The sequence below is a fragment of the Oncorhynchus gorbuscha genome, linkage group LG02, assembly GCF_021184085.1.
Source record: "Oncorhynchus gorbuscha isolate QuinsamMale2020 ecotype Even-year linkage group LG02, OgorEven_v1.0, whole genome shotgun sequence".
NCBI lineage: Eukaryota > Metazoa > Chordata > Actinopteri > Salmoniformes > Salmonidae > Oncorhynchus > Oncorhynchus gorbuscha.
In genome coordinates, this window is record NC_060174.1 from 66,715,976 (window position 1) to 66,733,040 (window position 17,065).

The 17,065-nt window shown below is 40.8% G+C and overlaps 1 protein-coding gene across 1 annotated transcript in view; it reads right to left on the reverse strand.

The window, feature by feature from the left end:
- LOC124007881 (gamma-aminobutyric acid receptor subunit alpha-3-like) overlaps positions 1 to 17,065 on the reverse strand; it is a 165,436-nt gene that overhangs the window by 19,535 nt on the left and 128,836 nt on the right. Inside the window, exons 6-7 of the mRNA XM_046318700.1 lie at positions 16,764 to 16,846; positions 194 to 337 (exon numbers count right to left, since the gene is read on the reverse strand). Of these exons, the coding sequence (XP_046174656.1) occupies positions 194 to 337; positions 16,764 to 16,846 (227 nt within the window). The remainder of the gene's footprint in view (positions 1 to 193; positions 338 to 16,763; positions 16,847 to 17,065) is intronic.

The window sequence follows — 17,065 nt, forward strand, 5'->3', positions numbered from 1 at the left end:
TTCATCCAAATTGTCATGCACGCCAGCAGCTGAAAAGAGAGACTTTCTTGAGAAATTCAAAGCAGATGTTCCATTAGTTATAACCTTTGTTCTGATGTTGTCTCAGTGTCAATGCCTTGATCATATGGCCTAATAGAACCTGTGCTGGAACTGCATGTTACTTTGAAAAGTGGCAGATAGGTTGTAAGTGTACCTGTGCTGGAACTCATAGATTCTTTCCCAATATCGTGGCCTAGTAGATCATACTGGTTTAGCCTTGAACCATCCTTCGCTACGACTACAGAATCTTCATCTCCTTTGGTCCAGATATAGACAACTTCGTTGTTGGTATATGCATCTGAGAGAGAAAGAGAGAGAGAGAGCGAGGGAGCGAGAGGGAAAGAGCAAGGGTAGGGAGGGGAGGTGAAGGGGGTGCAGATGGACAGATATACACACACACGGGTAGAGGCAGAGACAAAGAATGACAGTACTAAATGGCAGTTTCCAATGAGTGAACAACACTCTTTTCCATAATTCAGCAGTGCTACCATTGGCTGGTTCTGATGGTGGCATCAAACAAAGATTATAAGAAGGGGGGGGGGCATTGATCTGAATAAATGCATGTCAATGAGAGTTTAATAAAAGCAGGCAGTGTTTTCATTAGTTTATAAATTTGGCACCTTGAACTCAAGGTACATCAGCATGAGGAATAATGTCATAAATAGGCTTTGAAATCCACAAGGTCAAATTTAGGGAAAGGAGGTTAAAAAGCATTAAAGAAACACACACACACACACACACATTACAGTAGAAGAGACCCCCAGCTGAGCCCAATAACGTAATTCATACATCAGCCTGAGGTTTGCTAATTACATTTTGATAGCCACAGAGAAGTTATAGTTTTATTCTCATGGGAGACTATTAATTATAATAATTAATCTACTTGTATGTGTCTTCATCTATTACAATTGTAATTGGTAATGAAAGGTATTATTCTGTCATCGGGTGTGTCCTCTATGGCTCTGTCTGTTTGTAAAGGAGCTACTCGGTGTGGTGAGACTCCTAGCTTCGCTCAGCAGAGAAGGTCAACTATGTCAAACACTTCCATTGTTATTCAAGGCTTAGAAATCTTTCACTACAATCTTTCACTTCTCTCTGGATGCACAGTACATGCAGAATTTCATGGCTGCATAATGTCAAGAATACAAGTCTCCATAACCAGTTGCAAGGATAATGCAGCATACCTAAATATCGCTGCTCAATACAATCCTAAAGAAAACAACATGACGAGGGCGCCATGACAGGAAACTATAGAAATTGAAATGAGTAAAACTGCATGTAAATGTTGTAGTTAGATCTGCATGGCAACCTGTCTGGCTCTGAGATCCACTTTATGCAGAGTATAGCGTCATATATCTTCAGCCAAATTATATATTTTTATTCTGGAGAGACAAAACAAACCCGATGTTCAGAATGTGAAAATATGAAAGGTTCGAGCTCGAAGGGAGGGAGAATAAAAGGTATGTACACTGAACAAAAATATAAATGCAACATGTAAAGTGTTGGTCCCATGTTTCATGAGCTGAAATAAAAGATCCCAGAAATGTTCCATATGCACAAAAAGCTTATTTCTCTAAAATGTTGTGCAGAAATGTGTTTATATCCCTGTTAGTGAGCATTTCTCCATTGTCAAGATAATCCATCCACCTGACAGGTGTGGTATATCAATTAGCTAATTAAAAAGCACGATCATTACACAGGTGCACCTTGTTCTGGGAACAATAAAGGGCCACTCTAAAATGTGCACTTTTGTCACACAACACAACACGATGTCTCAAGTTTTGAGGGAGAGTGCAATTGGCATGCTGACTGCAGGAATGTCCACCAGAGCTTTTGCAAGATAATTTAATGGTTATTTCTGTACCATAAGCTGCCTCCAACATCGTTTTAGAGAATTTGTCAGTACGTCCAACCGCGGACCATGTGTATGGACTTGTGTGGGCGAGCGGTTTGCTAACGTCATTGTTTTGAACAGAGTGCCCCGCAGTGGCGGTGGGGTTATGGTATGGGCAGGCATAAGCTATGGACAACGAACATAATTGCATTTTATCGATGGCAATTTAAATGCACAGAGATACCATGATGAGATCCTGAGGCCCATTGTCATGCCATTCATACACAGCCCCAAGTCGCAAGGATCTGTACACAATTCCAGGAAGCTGAAAATGTCACAGTTCTTCCATGGCCTGCATACTCACCAGACATGTCACCCATTGAGCATGTCTGGGATTTTCTGGATCAACGTGTATGACAGCGTGTTCCAGTTCCAGCAACTTCGCTCAGCCATTGAAGAGGAGTGGGACCATGATTTTTAAGGTATTTGTGACCAACCGATGCATATCTGTATTCCCAGTCATGTGAAATCCATAGATTAGGGCCATAATTAATTAATTTAAATTGACTAATTCATCTGAAGAGATTAACTGCTTCTCTTCTAGTTTTTACGAGAAATAATGCTGTGACGAAAATTCCAGATTGTCTGCATAATCAAATAACATTCAGCTCAGACATCCATACATACCCCACAAGACATGCCACCAGGGGTCTCTTCAGACACCCATACATACCCCACAAGACATGCCACCAGGGGTCTCTTCACAGTCCCAAAGTCCAAAACAAATTCAAGGCAATGCTCAGTATTATACAGAGCCATGATCGCATGGAACTCCTTCCATCTCCAATTACTCCAGCATCCGCTTAATTACCTTTTAAAAACTGATTAAACAACATCTCATAGAAAGTCAGGGACTGTGAGGGGACGCAGAAACACACGCACACACAGAAACACACATTTTGTTGTTGTATTCTTTTGTATTAGGGCTGTCCCCGACTAAAATCTTGATCGACCGAGAGTCATCCTGTTCTTTCGAATATGTTTAAACTTATTGTTCCATATATAGACACACACAACCCTAAGCAGACACAACAACTACATATGCACTGAGCATGTCTGATGCTTTAACCCTTGTGTAGTCTTGGCATTCTATATACTCCCCTTGTCTGAAGGGTAAAAAATGACATGCCTTCACTAAACACCTCAAATAAAGCAGCTTAATTGAATTTTAAAAGCCAAATCTAGTTTCCATGAAGAAACAACCTGTCATTCATCACAAACTTTGTGAATATCTGGGTTTTCCCTCTTCACAATGCAGAAAGACTGCATTTAATCAGTGGACGCCACTCATTTGAGTTACAACACACCTTTCATAATTGTTTTCTTTACTAAAGTAGAGGTTTATTATTATTATTGCTGAAGGTACTACATAGGTTCAAATGTACATTTTTATTAGCAAGAAATAGCACTTGTATAGCCTAAGAAAGTAGCAGAAATGTGCAGAAAATAGTTGTGAATGCATTTAGGTCTTGAACTTTTTTGGCAACATAGTGATATATTCTTATACACTGTACAATGAGGAATTCAACTACAAAATACTAGTCTTCTATTTTTTTTAACCATTGCCTCCACCCATAAGGTGTATAAATATCAACAGTAAGAAATAATACAATTATATAATAGATACAAAACAAAAATGTGAAGAACATAAATCAACCAACTCTAATTAGCACATGTAGGACAGTATGCAAGTGTGTGTGCATGGACTTGCAGATGTATTTCTCACATGTGCAGCACATAGTATTTGATTTACAGTCCTTCTTTGGGGGGCAGAATTGGCACTCCTCCACTTGCCTGCTCCAGATGCAGCCTCAAGTGGATCAGGACAAGATTCAGCCCCCTGAATAGCTTTCTCAAGTGCTAGAGGCTGCTGTGCAGGGGAGGTGCTCCCTTTGAATGTGTGGGGTTACAAGTGCCTTTCCCATCTGCTCCAGGAACACCCTCCTCTTGTTCCGCTTATCAGGCATCAAGGTACAGTTGAAGTTGGAAGTTTACATACACTTAGGAGTCATTAAAACTAATTTTTCAACCACTCCACAAAATTTGTGTTAACAAACTCTAGTTTTGGCAAGACGGTTAGGACATCTACTTTGTGCATGACACAAGTAATTTTTACAACAATTGTTTACAGACAGATTATTTCACTTATCATTCACTGTATCACAATTCCAGTGGGTCAGAAGTTTACATACACTAAGTTGACTGTGCCTTTAAATAGCTTGGTAAATTCCAGAAAATTATGTTATGGCTTTAGAAGCTTCTGATAGGCTAAGTTAGATAATTTGAGTCAATTGGAGGAGTACCTGTGGATGTATTTCAAGGCTTACCTTCAAACCCAGTGTCTCTGTGCTTGATATCATGGGAAAATCTAAATAAATCAGCCAAGACCTCATAAAAAAATATAGACCTCCAAGTCTGGTTCATCCTTGGAAGCAATTCCCAAACGCCTGAAGGTATCACGTTCATTTGTACAAACAACAATATGTAAGTATAAACACCATGGGACCACGCAGCCATCATACCGCTGAGGATGGAGATGCATTCTGTCTCCGAGAGATGAACGTACCTTGGTGCGAATAGTATCTATATCCACAGTAAAACAAGTCCTATATCGACATAACCTGAAAGGCCACTCAGCAAGGAAGAAGCCACTGCTCCAAAACCACCATAAAAAAAGATAGACTATGGTTTGCAACTGCACATGGGGACAAAGATCATACTTTTTGTAGAAATGTTCTCTGGTCTGATGAAACAAAAATAGAACTGTTGGCCATACTGACCATCGTTATGATTGGAGGAAAAAGGGGGAGGCTTGCAAGCCGAAGAACACCATCCCAACTGTGAAGCACGGGGGTGGCAGCATCATGTTTTGGGGGTGGTTTGCTGCAGGAGGGACTGGTGCTGTAAGACATGTGATACTGATATTCTATATGGTTATATTATGTAAAAATAAGAATTTCACTGTAGGATTGGCGCCTTTCCCTGTGTTACTATGTGCATAATAGCAAAATTAACCAGCATATTGAGAGTGAGAACAATGCAGCAGAGGCAGCAGAGACAAGGAAACAGCCCTTGCCTTAAGCCCTCTTCAAATGGGATTAGTTTTACTGGGGGTGGTCCGGTAATGTAATTACAGACTTGCTCAAATTTGTTGGTACCCTTACAACTCATTGCTTCAATATATCATCATGGATATATTGAAGCAACATCTCAAGACATCAGTCAGGAAGTTAAAGCTTGGTCGCAAACGGGTCTTCCAAATGGACAATGACCCCAAGCATACTTCCAAAGTTGTGGCAAAATGGCTGAAGGACATAAAAAGCCAAGGTATTGGAGTGGCCATCACAAAGCCCTGACCTCAATCCTATAGAATATTTGTGGGCAGAACTAAAAAAGCGTGTACGAGCAAAGAGGTCTACAAACCTGACTCGGCTCTGTCAGGAGGAATGGGCCAACATTCACCCAACTTATTGTGGGAAGCTTGTGGAAGGCTACCTGAAACGTTTGACCCAAGTTAAACAATTTAAAGGTAATGCTACAGAATATTAATTGAGTATATGTAAACGTCTGACCCACTGTGAATGTGATGAAAAAGAAAAGCTGAAATAAATAATTCCCTCTACTATTATTCTGACATTTCACATTCTTAAAATAAAGTGGTGATCCTAACTGACCTAAATCAGGGAATTGTTAGTCGGATTAAATGTCAGGAATTGTGAAAAACTGAGTTTAAATGTATTTGGCTAAGGTGTATGTAAACTTCCAACTTCAACTGTAGGGTTGATCTTGTTCCATATCACGAAGGCATTGTATGAGGACACATCAATTATGTTATGGAAAATGACCAGGGGTCAGGGGTCATCCTTCTGCAGCTGTAAGTTCCAATCACCTTGTCCAGGTTGTTCACATCTCCTTTGAGGTTGTAGTCCAGGATGATGGCTGGCTTCCTGTCCTCATGATCACTGATCTCAGCCGTTTTGTGCAGTGTGCTCAGGAGAACCACATTCTTGTTCCTCTTTGGCAGATAAGAAACTAGAGTGGTGGTGGGGGTGAAGGCAAACTTTTATGAGAAGGCCTCTCTCCTCCTTGTTTGTGAGGAGTACAGGGAGCTCAGGCTTGTTCTTTCTAACTGTGCCAACCATGGGGATCTTCCTCTTCAGTAGAAGCTGCCTGAGTTCATAATAGGTGAAGAAATTGCCACACGTGACATTGTGCCCCCTTCAGTCCATCTGTCACATCAAGTACAACCCACATCCCCTGGTTCTTCTCCGGGCCTCCACTGGACTTGCATCTTCCAAGCGTGGCTGGATTGTGAGTCACAGGCAACCCATATCTTGATGCCATACTTTGCTGGCTTGCTGGGCATAAACTGCCGGAAAGGACAGCGACCTTTTGACCAAAGGGATTACTATCAGTAATTAGTATTAGTATCAGTGTCACAGAAAACAATCACATAAATCAATGATATTACAGCAATATATAATAAAATTAGTGAAAACCACTTACAGTACAGATATGAAAATAAAAATGTACCTCTGAATGGAACCAGTTGCTCATCCACTGTTACTTCAGGCCCAGGTTTGCTGAGGTATGATAGACACTCCACCCACTTCTCCCAGACCTCTCTTATGGCCGCCAGTTTGTCTCTCACATGTCTTGCAGGTCTTGACTCACGGTTGTCAAATCATAGCATTCTTGAGAAAGTATGAAAGACTTTCAATGGCATCGTGGCATGGAAAATCACCCTTCCGCTCTCTTCATCCCAGACACTACATGTAGCCCCTATACACACCCGCTAAGATTAGCAGCCCTATGTAGGCACGCAGGTCAAACTCATCCATCCTTTTCCAGTTGTCTCCATATTTTACGGAAACCCTCAATTTGTTATCTCCAGGATGATTTTTTTCATTGGCTGATGTGATGAACACGTATAATGTTGAAGCGATGTCCTGGGCATGGGCAACTTCATGTCTTGTGGGCCCTGGGGTCATCCTAATGACATCTTGTGCTGCCATTTAGCTCTGGATGTTATATGGTGACAAGGACCATGTTATTTTGCTGTTCTTTGATAAAAATGTCTCTCTTTCAGCTTAGGGAATTTCTTCTTCATCTGAAGATGATGCATTATGCTCTGGGTTGTATTGTTCCCTGTCTTCTTCTTCAGATACCTCCTCCTCTTCTAAATAATTGTTCTCTTGTTCCTCCTGGATATCTGAAAAAAATCAGATCTACGACCTGTTAGGCACTGAAATGTGCACACATGGCTTCAGCAAAGAGAGAACTGGGGGGACTGTCATCTGCAGCACCCTTATGGCCTCTGACTGCATTCCCCATTAGTAAACAATGCTTTCAAGAAATGTTTATTTTGTCAGAAATTGTTTTTATTCTGTGAACTTGAGTCGTGTGGGGTCATGGTGGGTAGATTCTGCACATGCACAAGACAGTTTTAGTTTTGTCTGAGTTCAATCAGTAGCACACGTATTCTCAATTTCTCTGTGTGTGTGTGTCTGTGGTTTTTGTGTTGTGGAAATGATTTTGTAACTGCCGGGTCAAAAATGACCCTAAGACAATCTTTGTACCCTGGTGCTGTACAGCTTTCATGGAAATATAAAAAAGGCGACGATTAACTTTCTCTAATGTTAAGGTCACTCTAGGAAAAGTCATCACATTTCAAATTGAAAAAATATATAATTTAGGCTTTTTTCTCTGCTGTTAAACATAGTGTCGGGTCATTGATGACCCTGAAGACAACACAAGGGTTAAGCACACTGTTCGATTTAAATAATTAAGACAAAAAAATGACTCAAGAAAGAGCCCGATGGTCACACTGTGTTAAAAAGCAAGTGCCTGTGTGGCTGGCACACTTGTCTCTCTCTCCTCCCTACTGCAGTGAAAAGGTACCACAACAAGTGTTGATTGTGCTGTCCGTGCTGAAGCTACCACATCATTACAGCCATTTAGTTTCTTATTGGTTTCTGACTGAAATGTTCGGTTACCAAAATCCCTCAATTGTTTAGGAAGAACATTCCATATTCCCTCAACACTTGCTCTCTTTACGTGAAACATGTAAGCATAGCATGCATGTGACCAATAGGGCCTGACCTATAGCCTAATCACATAAATAATGTCTGAACACAATGTCAACAGCAAAATGGATAAGCAGGATGTGAAAAAATAAACTCAAAATGGGTGAATGTTTACTGGTTGCTCGGGAGGTAAAGGGGAAGTCAGTTGTGGAAACTACTGGAGATCCAGAAAAAGGAGGGTATACTGTAGGAGCAAGCATTGAGTATTATGTGTGCCCAACAGTTGCTGTTAGATTACAAAACTATATATTTTTCTGACCATTTGGAACAGTGTAAACAACAATTGCATGCATTCCTGAATTGCAGTTTATTTATAGTTTAGGCTAATTATTCAAAGCTTTGTTATTTAATTTTAAAACTAAAATGCTTGATTGCATTTCAAACCATTAAAGTCTCATATGCTGTGTGATGGCGTGAACGAATGAATGATTGATTGATACAGTAGCCTATATAATGAAATATAGGCCTAAGTAAGGTATGGTATTAAGACAAAACAGGATGCGCTCTTAGGCCTACAGCTCGATGGCAGTAATAGAAGGATACTATACAAAGCCCACTAATGATAATGACATTACTTATTATTATAATGATCATAATAATAATTGTAATAATATCAGTAAGAAGGAGATCAAGAAAAAGGGAGGGTATAGGAGCAGGAGCAAGAGGTACGGGCATAGTATGTGTGACAAACAGGTGCTGTTAGATACGTTTTCTGTCTGTTTGGAACAGAGTAAACAACACTGAATAATTTTAAGTAACACCAGTCTGTTCTAAATGAAGAAAAGTATAAAGCCTTTACAGCATAGCAAAGATTAAAAACAGCCAAATCTGTGCAGTTGCTTTGTCTGACATTTTGCCGTTGCATGAGGCTTGGTGCTCACAGAATCAGTAGGCTATTAAACAAACACTCAAACAGGCAACAGAAGCAAGATCTGTTTTATTTATGTAGATATATATTGATGATTTATAAAGTCAGGCACATTTAACAGTTAGGCTATTGATTTGAGACCGAATTAAGTTGGTTTGCTTTCTTAGACAATTAGGCTAAACTCTATTCGCACGGGACTAATATTACTAGAGAACGTTGGTTATGTAATTATTACCCCAGAATATCCGTTATTCCAGAGGATGATTCAGAGGGGATTCGTTTGTTCCAAACTGCCCCCTGTAGTTCTTTCTTTTTTCTATGATTTGAAAGTTAAGACGTAAGCCTGGAGTTTTTTTCTAGGCGTGAATATATTTCAACAAGTCCAGGCTATAACAGGGCTACACTGATAATTCGAGCTTGGTTCCCAAGTTTCTAAACCATACCAAACCATATTTGCTATAGTGTCGCCATAATATTTTAATTGAGGAAGTGTGATCATAATCATTAGGATATTCAGATGTGAGCTAAACAGTGCACTTGCACTTGAGATGCGTTTTAAGGCTTTGCATGCGAAAGTGAACTTATCATTTCCAAACATTTAGGTCAGTTGTATGCTGCTTTGCGATCTATTAACAGATAGTTTGGCCCACTCTTCCTGAGCAAACTGCTCCAGCTGTCTCAGGTTTGATGGGTGCCTTCTCCAGACTCCAAGTTTCAGCTCTTTCCATTGACTCATAGAAGGCCACTTCAGAATACTCCAATGTTTTGTTCCTATCCATTCTTGGGTGCTTTTAGCGGTGTGTTTTGGGTCATTATCCTGCTGGAGGACCCATGACCTGTAACTGAGAGAGAGCTTTCTGACACTGGGCAGTACGTTTCGCTCCAGAATGCCTTCATAGTCTTAAGATTTCATTGTGCCCTGCACAGATTCAAGGCACCCTGTGCCAGGTGCAGCAAAGCAGCCCCAAAACAGAACCGAGCCTCCACCATGTTTCACTGTAGGTATGGTGTTCTTTTCTTTGAAAGATTCATTTTTCCATCTGTGAACATAGAGCTGTGACTTGCTAAAAAAAGCTCCAGATTTGACTCATCTGTCCAAAGGACATTCTCCCAGAAGGATTGTGGCTTGTCAATATGCATTTTTAGCAAATTCCAGTCTAGCTTTTATGTTTCTCTTTCAAAAGTAGAGTCCCCCTGGATCTTCTTCCATGGAGCCCACTTTCGCTCAAAAAGAGACGAATGGTCCGATCAGAAACTGACGTGCCTTCACCTTGGGAGTTCCACTTGTGTCTCTTTGGCAGTTATCCTTGGTTCTTTTTCTACCATTCACACTATCCTTCTGTTCAATCTGGGGTTGATTTTCCTCTTGCGGCCGCACCCAGGGAGGTTGGCTAGAGTTCCTTGGACCTTAAACTTCTTAATAATATTTGCAACTGTTGTCACAGGAACATCACGCTGCTTGGAGATGGTCTTGTAGCCTTTACCATTACCACACTTGTCTATTGTCTTTCTGATCTCCTCAGACAAATTTCTCCTTTGCTTTCTCTGGTCCGTGTTCAGTGTGGTGCACACCATGATACCAAACAGCTCAGTGACTACTTTTTTCATTTAAATAGACTGAATGACTGATTACAAGATTGGAGGCACATGTGATACTAATTAAAGAAACGAATTAGTTTGAAATATCACCATAATCCAATTATTGATTATCTTTTCTAAAAGGGTACCAACAAATGTCCAGGCCATTTAGAATATTGTTGTAGAATAAGCAATAATTCATCTATTTTCACAGCTTCTTTGCTTTATTCTATGACATACCAAAGGCATGCAAGTATACATGATAAAATAGCTTTTCGTTTCATGACTTTTCAGGAGGAATGAAGCATTATTTCAATGAGTTGTAAGGGTACCAACAAATTTGAGCAAGTCTGTAATTACATTACCGGACCACCCCCAGTAAAACTAATCCCATTTGAAGAGGGCTTAAGGCAAGGGCTGTTTCCTTGTCTCTGCTGCCTCTGCTGCATTGTTCTCACTCTCAATATGCTGGTTAATTTTGCTATTATGCACATAGCAACACAGGGAAAGGCGCCAATCCTACAGTGAAATTCTTATTTTTTACATAATATAACCATATAGAATATCAGTATCACATGTCTTACAGCGATGGACTGTGTCACCCCCGTGGCCTCCGCAATGGATTAGTCCAAAGAGACAGGTATGAATCAGACAGGTCTTATGCACCATGAAAAAAATACAAAATAATGTGGCTGCCTATCGACCAAACAATTGACCAGTCAACTAAATGGGGTCAGCCCTAGTGTGTGTAATTTTTTGTTGTTGTATAATTTGTATATGGTTGTTTTTTAAATTTCTGTGTTACTGTCCATGTCTACCAGTATATCAGTGTTTTGTTACTTGTCATGTTTTGTGTTTCTTCTGGACACTAGGAAGAGTAGCTGCTGCTTCCGCTAAAGCTAATTGGGATCCAAATAAAATCAAATGTATAATAGCGGTGAGTGGGGCGAGCAAGTGCTGTAACACGGCAGGTCTCAACAAAGGCTGCTAATTACATGCCCAACATGTGCCGTAGCGCTAAGGAGACGATTGTTCTTGGGCTTTGCAGCGGATTTCCATTGACATACAGTTGAAGTCGGAAGTTTACATGCACCTTAGCCAAATACAATTAAACTCAGTTTTTCACAATTCCTGACATTTAATCCCAGTAACAATTCCCTGTTTTAGGTCAGTTAGGATCACCACTTTATTTTAAGAATGTGAAATGTCAGAATAATAGTAGAGATAATAATTTTTTCAGCATTTCTTTCTTTCATCACATTCGCAGTGGGTCAGAAGTTTACATACACTCAATTAGTAATGGGTAGCATTGCCTAACTTGGGTCAAACGTTTCAGGTAGCCTTCCACAAGCATCCCACAATAAATTGGGTGGATTTTGACCCATTCCTCCTGACAGAGCTGGTGTAACTGAGTCAGGTTTGTAGGCCTCCTTGCTCGCACATGCTTTTTCAGTTCTGCCCACAATTGTTCTATGGGTTTGAGGTCAGGGCTTTGTGATGGCCACTCCAATACCTTGACTTTACTGTCCTTAAGCCATTTTGCCACAACTTTGGAAGTATGCTTGGGGTCATTGTCCATTTGGAAGGCCCATTTGCGACCAAGCTTTAACTTCCTAACTGGTGTCCTGAGATGTTGCTTCAATATATCCTCATAATGTTCCCCCCTCATGATACCATCTATTTTGTGAAGTGCTCCTGCAGCAAAGCACCCCCACAACATGATGCTGCCACCCCTGTGCTTCCTGGTTGGGATGGTGTTCTTCAGCTTGCAAGCCTTCACATTTTTCCTCCAAACATAACGATGGTCATTATAGCCAAACAGTTCTATTTTTTGTTCCATCAGACCAGAGGACATTTCTTCAAATAGAATGATCTTTGTCCTCATGTGCAGTTGCAAACAGTAGTCTGGCTTTTTATGGCGGTTCTGGAGCAGTGGCTTCTTCCTTGCTGAGTGGCCTTTAGCCATAGTTTTTGCTAAAACCTTTGGTCTGAATTAAGGATAGATATTGGTCTGTATGACCCTACCTCTTCCGGATCTTTACCCTTCTTTATAACTGTAATGAATGCTTCATCCAAAGTAGATGGGAGAGCTCCATCCTCATTGGCCTGAACCAACATTTTGTGCAGGTAGGGAGAGAGCATGTTGCTGAAAGTTGTATAGAATTCACCAGGGTATCCATCTGGGCCCAGGGTCTTGCCACTCTTTAGAGATTTAATTGTTTCTCGAATTTCTTCAAGAGATATTTCCTTATTCAGGAAGTTAGAATTTTCCTGGTTCAGGACAGGAAGATTAGAGTCCTCCAAAACATTTAGCATAATTAACAGGTTAGGATCCACTTTACATGTATATAGAGGCTCATAAAACTGACAGAATCTGTCATTAATGTCTTTGGGGGAAGAGAGTAATTCCCCAGATGCAGATTTAACTTTGTGAATCATTCGGTCACTCACATTTTTTCGAAGTTGTCTGGTGAGTAATTTGTGTGGTTTGTTACCAAACTCAAAATATTTTTGCTTGGCATAGAGAAAAGATTTAGCAATTTTAGCTGAGAGAATCAGATTATATTCAAATTTTAAATAAGGTAATTTTTTTGTTTCTCCATAGATGGATGGCTAGCATTCTCCCTATCCAGTAAGTTAATTTGTCCCTCCAGTTTCTCTGTTTTGCCTACTCCTGGCAGTCTGAAAGGAGATGGCCTCTCAGATAAGCCTTCAGTGTTTCCCACAACAATGCTGGGGAAGTCTGTCGTTGATATCAAATAAAAATGTAATTTGGTCTTTAAGATATTCACAGAACGTTGGTTCTGTGAGAAGCTGAGGATTCAACCTCCAGACCCTCTCGTTTGGTACGATGTCACTCAATCTCAGGGAGAAGTAGAGTGGACTGTGGTCCGAGATTATAATATCATGACACCTAACATTACAGGTATAGGGGAGTAGATTAGCATCAACCAAAAAGTAGTCAATTCGAGTATAAACATTGTGAACATGAGAGTAAAAGGAGTATTCCCTACCGGTAGGGTTAGCGATCCTCCATATATCAAATAAGTTAGAATTTTTATGTAGGTTTTCAAGAATTCGCTTGAATAGGAGGTAGGGGTTCGCCGGGTAGAGGATCTATACAAATATTGGTCTAGCACACGGTTAAGGTCCCCTCCAATGACCAGGTTAGTATGGATAGATATCTGGAATCAGGGCATGGACTCTTTTGAAAAAAGAGGGGTCATAAATGTTTGGCCCATAGATATTTAGTAGAGTTACTGACGTAGAGTGGATCTCTCCTATTACGATCACATAACGACCCTCTTTATCCGCAATAGTGGTTTTACAGTGGGGCAAAAAAGTGTTTGAGGTTGTGGACAGGTGTCTTTTATACTGATAACAAGTTCAAACAGGTGCCATTAATACAGGTAACGAGTGGAGGACAGAGGAGCCTCTTAAAGAATAAGTTACAGGTCTGTGAGAGCCAGAAATCTTGCTTGTTTGTAGGTGACCAAATACTTATTTTCCACCATAATTTGCAAATTAATTAATAAAAAATTTCCTCTGTCATAGTTGAAGTGTACCTATGATGAAAATTACAGGCCTCTCTCATATTTTTAAGTGGGAGAACTTGCACAATTGGTGGATGACTAAATACTTTTTTGCCCCACTGTATGTAGAAAGGGAATTCCTTTCCGTACCAGAATCGCTGTGCCTCTTGTTTTGGCAGAGAAGTTAGAGTGATACGCTTGCCCCACCTACAATTAAGTCTGCTATGGGAATGATTTTTCAGATGGGTTTCTTGAAAAAATATTATATCAGACGAGAGTGTTTTCAAGTGGGCTAGGACCTTGCCTCTCTTAATTGGTTCGTTTAAACCCTTGACATTCCAGGAAGTGAATGTAAGCCCCGCCCTCCTCTCGTTTGACGTTCCTATGGTGGCCTGCATAACATGTAACTCACTAAAGGTAAGAAGGTGCACCAAACCATCACAATCAGCATATGTAACACCTACACCTGAGCAGTATCCAACCAACCCCTCCCCCTTGCAAGCACCTTTACTTCCCACCCTGTTCCCATAATTTCCCCAACACTTACCCCCCCCCCCCCATCAACCCACATTTAACAGGCAAACACAAATAGGAGAGAAGAAAAATAGAAAAATAAAAAAAATAAACATTGTCTGGCCGATGCCAAAAAAGCACCTTGAACAAGAGGTAAAAATAAAATCCCAACTATACGTTCACCTCTCACTATCCTAGAACTTCTACTAACATATGAACTGAGGAGGCTCCCGCGAATAAAGTGTTCAATTAGCATCTAATAAACCTAAACAGATTAAGTTGCAACTTAAACATATTGTGCACTTAAGGGCCATCATAGCATAACAAGATTATATTGCTAAGCAATGCCGGTCTAAACATATACCATCAGCAACCGACATATACAGCAGTATATTTACATATTGTGTGGTAGGAGATCGGAACAAGGATTTTGCTAAATGAAATGTACCCCCCCCCCCCCCCCAATCAACAACATAAAATAAAATAAATAAAACATTTTTTTAAAGATTAATTTAGCCAAATCCATACATACAAAAAAAGACATATATATATATAATATATAAAAATATATATTTTAAAAAACACACACACACACACACTCATAGCCCCGAATAATAATCTACACTAATATAAAATATACACCTACATAATACTAAAATGCTAAGAGAAAATAATATTAAAGTACAAATAATAATTATATGTATGCACACCTACACAGAAACAAGCACTACAGAGGGCTGGTGGGAATCTAGTCAGGAGAGCGGCCAACGGCACAAAACATCAACTTGCTAACCAGGTGTCTGCGTCTGCCCTTTCCCAACAGTCACCCCCAGTCCCCTGCAAGCAATAAATAACGAAACAAAACAATCCTCATAGACACGGGAGGGGTGCCCTTTATGTAACAGGTTGCCCCTTATTTGAACTTCGCGCAGGATAAGATCCTTGGTCTTGAAACTGTGACAACAGATGATTACTGGGCGAGGACGTTGGCCCGGACCAGGCACTGGGACAAGGGAGTGATGTGCACGGTCCAGCTGGGGATCCAAAGCCAAAACATCCGATCCCATTGAATCCTTCAATAGCTTGGCGAAGAAGTCGGTGGGGCGAGAGCCCACCTCCACCCCCTCTGCCAGACCAACAATGCGAAGGTTATTACGTCTGGATCGGCCCTCCAGGTCCACCACTTTCACAGAAAGCCTCTGCACACTATCCTGCAATGACGTGCATAGCTTCTCTAACTCGTCGATCAGACCAGCTTTGAATTCAGAAGCCTTCTCAAGGTCCACAATACTCTGGCCATGTGAAGCGACCGTTTGAATGATGCTCTCGATTTCAGTGTCCAGTTCAGCAATAGTGGCCTTAAGATCCTCAGCTATAGCAACACGTAGCTCCCCCAAAGCCTGGGTAAGTTCTGTATGTGTCACATTGTTGCCTGTGCCTTCCGTCATGTCTGTCTCGTTGTTTATTGGGGAGTAGGCCTCCGCTCTGGAGTAGGCCTCCGCTCCGCTCTATTGTCCTTTGGTCGCTTATTACTCTGCATTTTCACATAGAAAGTTACAATATTGTATTAGAAATAAACGTTTGTTGTAAAAAGTGCCATAAAGTAGGTTATTAGTTTATTTCGCAAAAAAGTTGCAGGAGCCTCTCACACACAGCCGTTCACTCCGACATGATAGCTCCGCCCTCATAACTATAGTTTGTTAACAAGAAATTTGTGGAGTGGTTGAAAAATGAGTTTCAATGACTCCAACCTAAGTGTATGTATACCTACGACTTCAACTGTAGATACAGATTAGAGGAGGAGCCGTGCCGAAGAGAGCATTGTGAGTCTGCCAATAAGAGACCTGTTTGCTGATGGAAAAAACGGCCCTGAAAGGACTCCTTTTGTAGTATTGGCCGGATGCGGTTTTATTCACAATGTCCTGACCACATCGCTGTGACTTTTAATAATGGCAGAGTTGTTATTTTCTTGGATCATTAACTTATGAAATAACCTCTCCCTGTTCTATACGCGGTGAAACATATGAGTCTGTGGTTGAGGAGGAGAGTGACAGGGATGGAGAGAGAACGGATGGTAAAAAGGCCTCTATTATACTTGAACGTTACATACAATTCTCCCGGTCCATATGGCAAGTTGGCAAAGAACAACGGACCATTACTTTACACGTAGATGTCAGATTTGATCTATGACCTCCATTTCTGTGATGTCAGCTATGTGGACCTGATGCAGATGTGTATCTAGAGAGACTTACAGCTTCCAAACTTCAGAGGACAGGCGTGTGTATCCATGGGGAAATCCTCCAAGTGCATGGGACACTCAGCATGGATGGTCAGCCTGGTCAGAGAGGGAGAAAAACAACAAATACAGGTTAGTGACAGGCCTTAAACACTCCATGACACCTGTCACATGGCACCAACACATTCTGCACATTAAAGCTTTGTGTTGAGACATCCTTTTAATTTGCCAGATCCTGTTCAGTATCATTCTAAAGGCCAAAGCAGTGGCTCGCCCACTTCAATAACTTTTACTGCACACCATTCTGCATCATTCTTA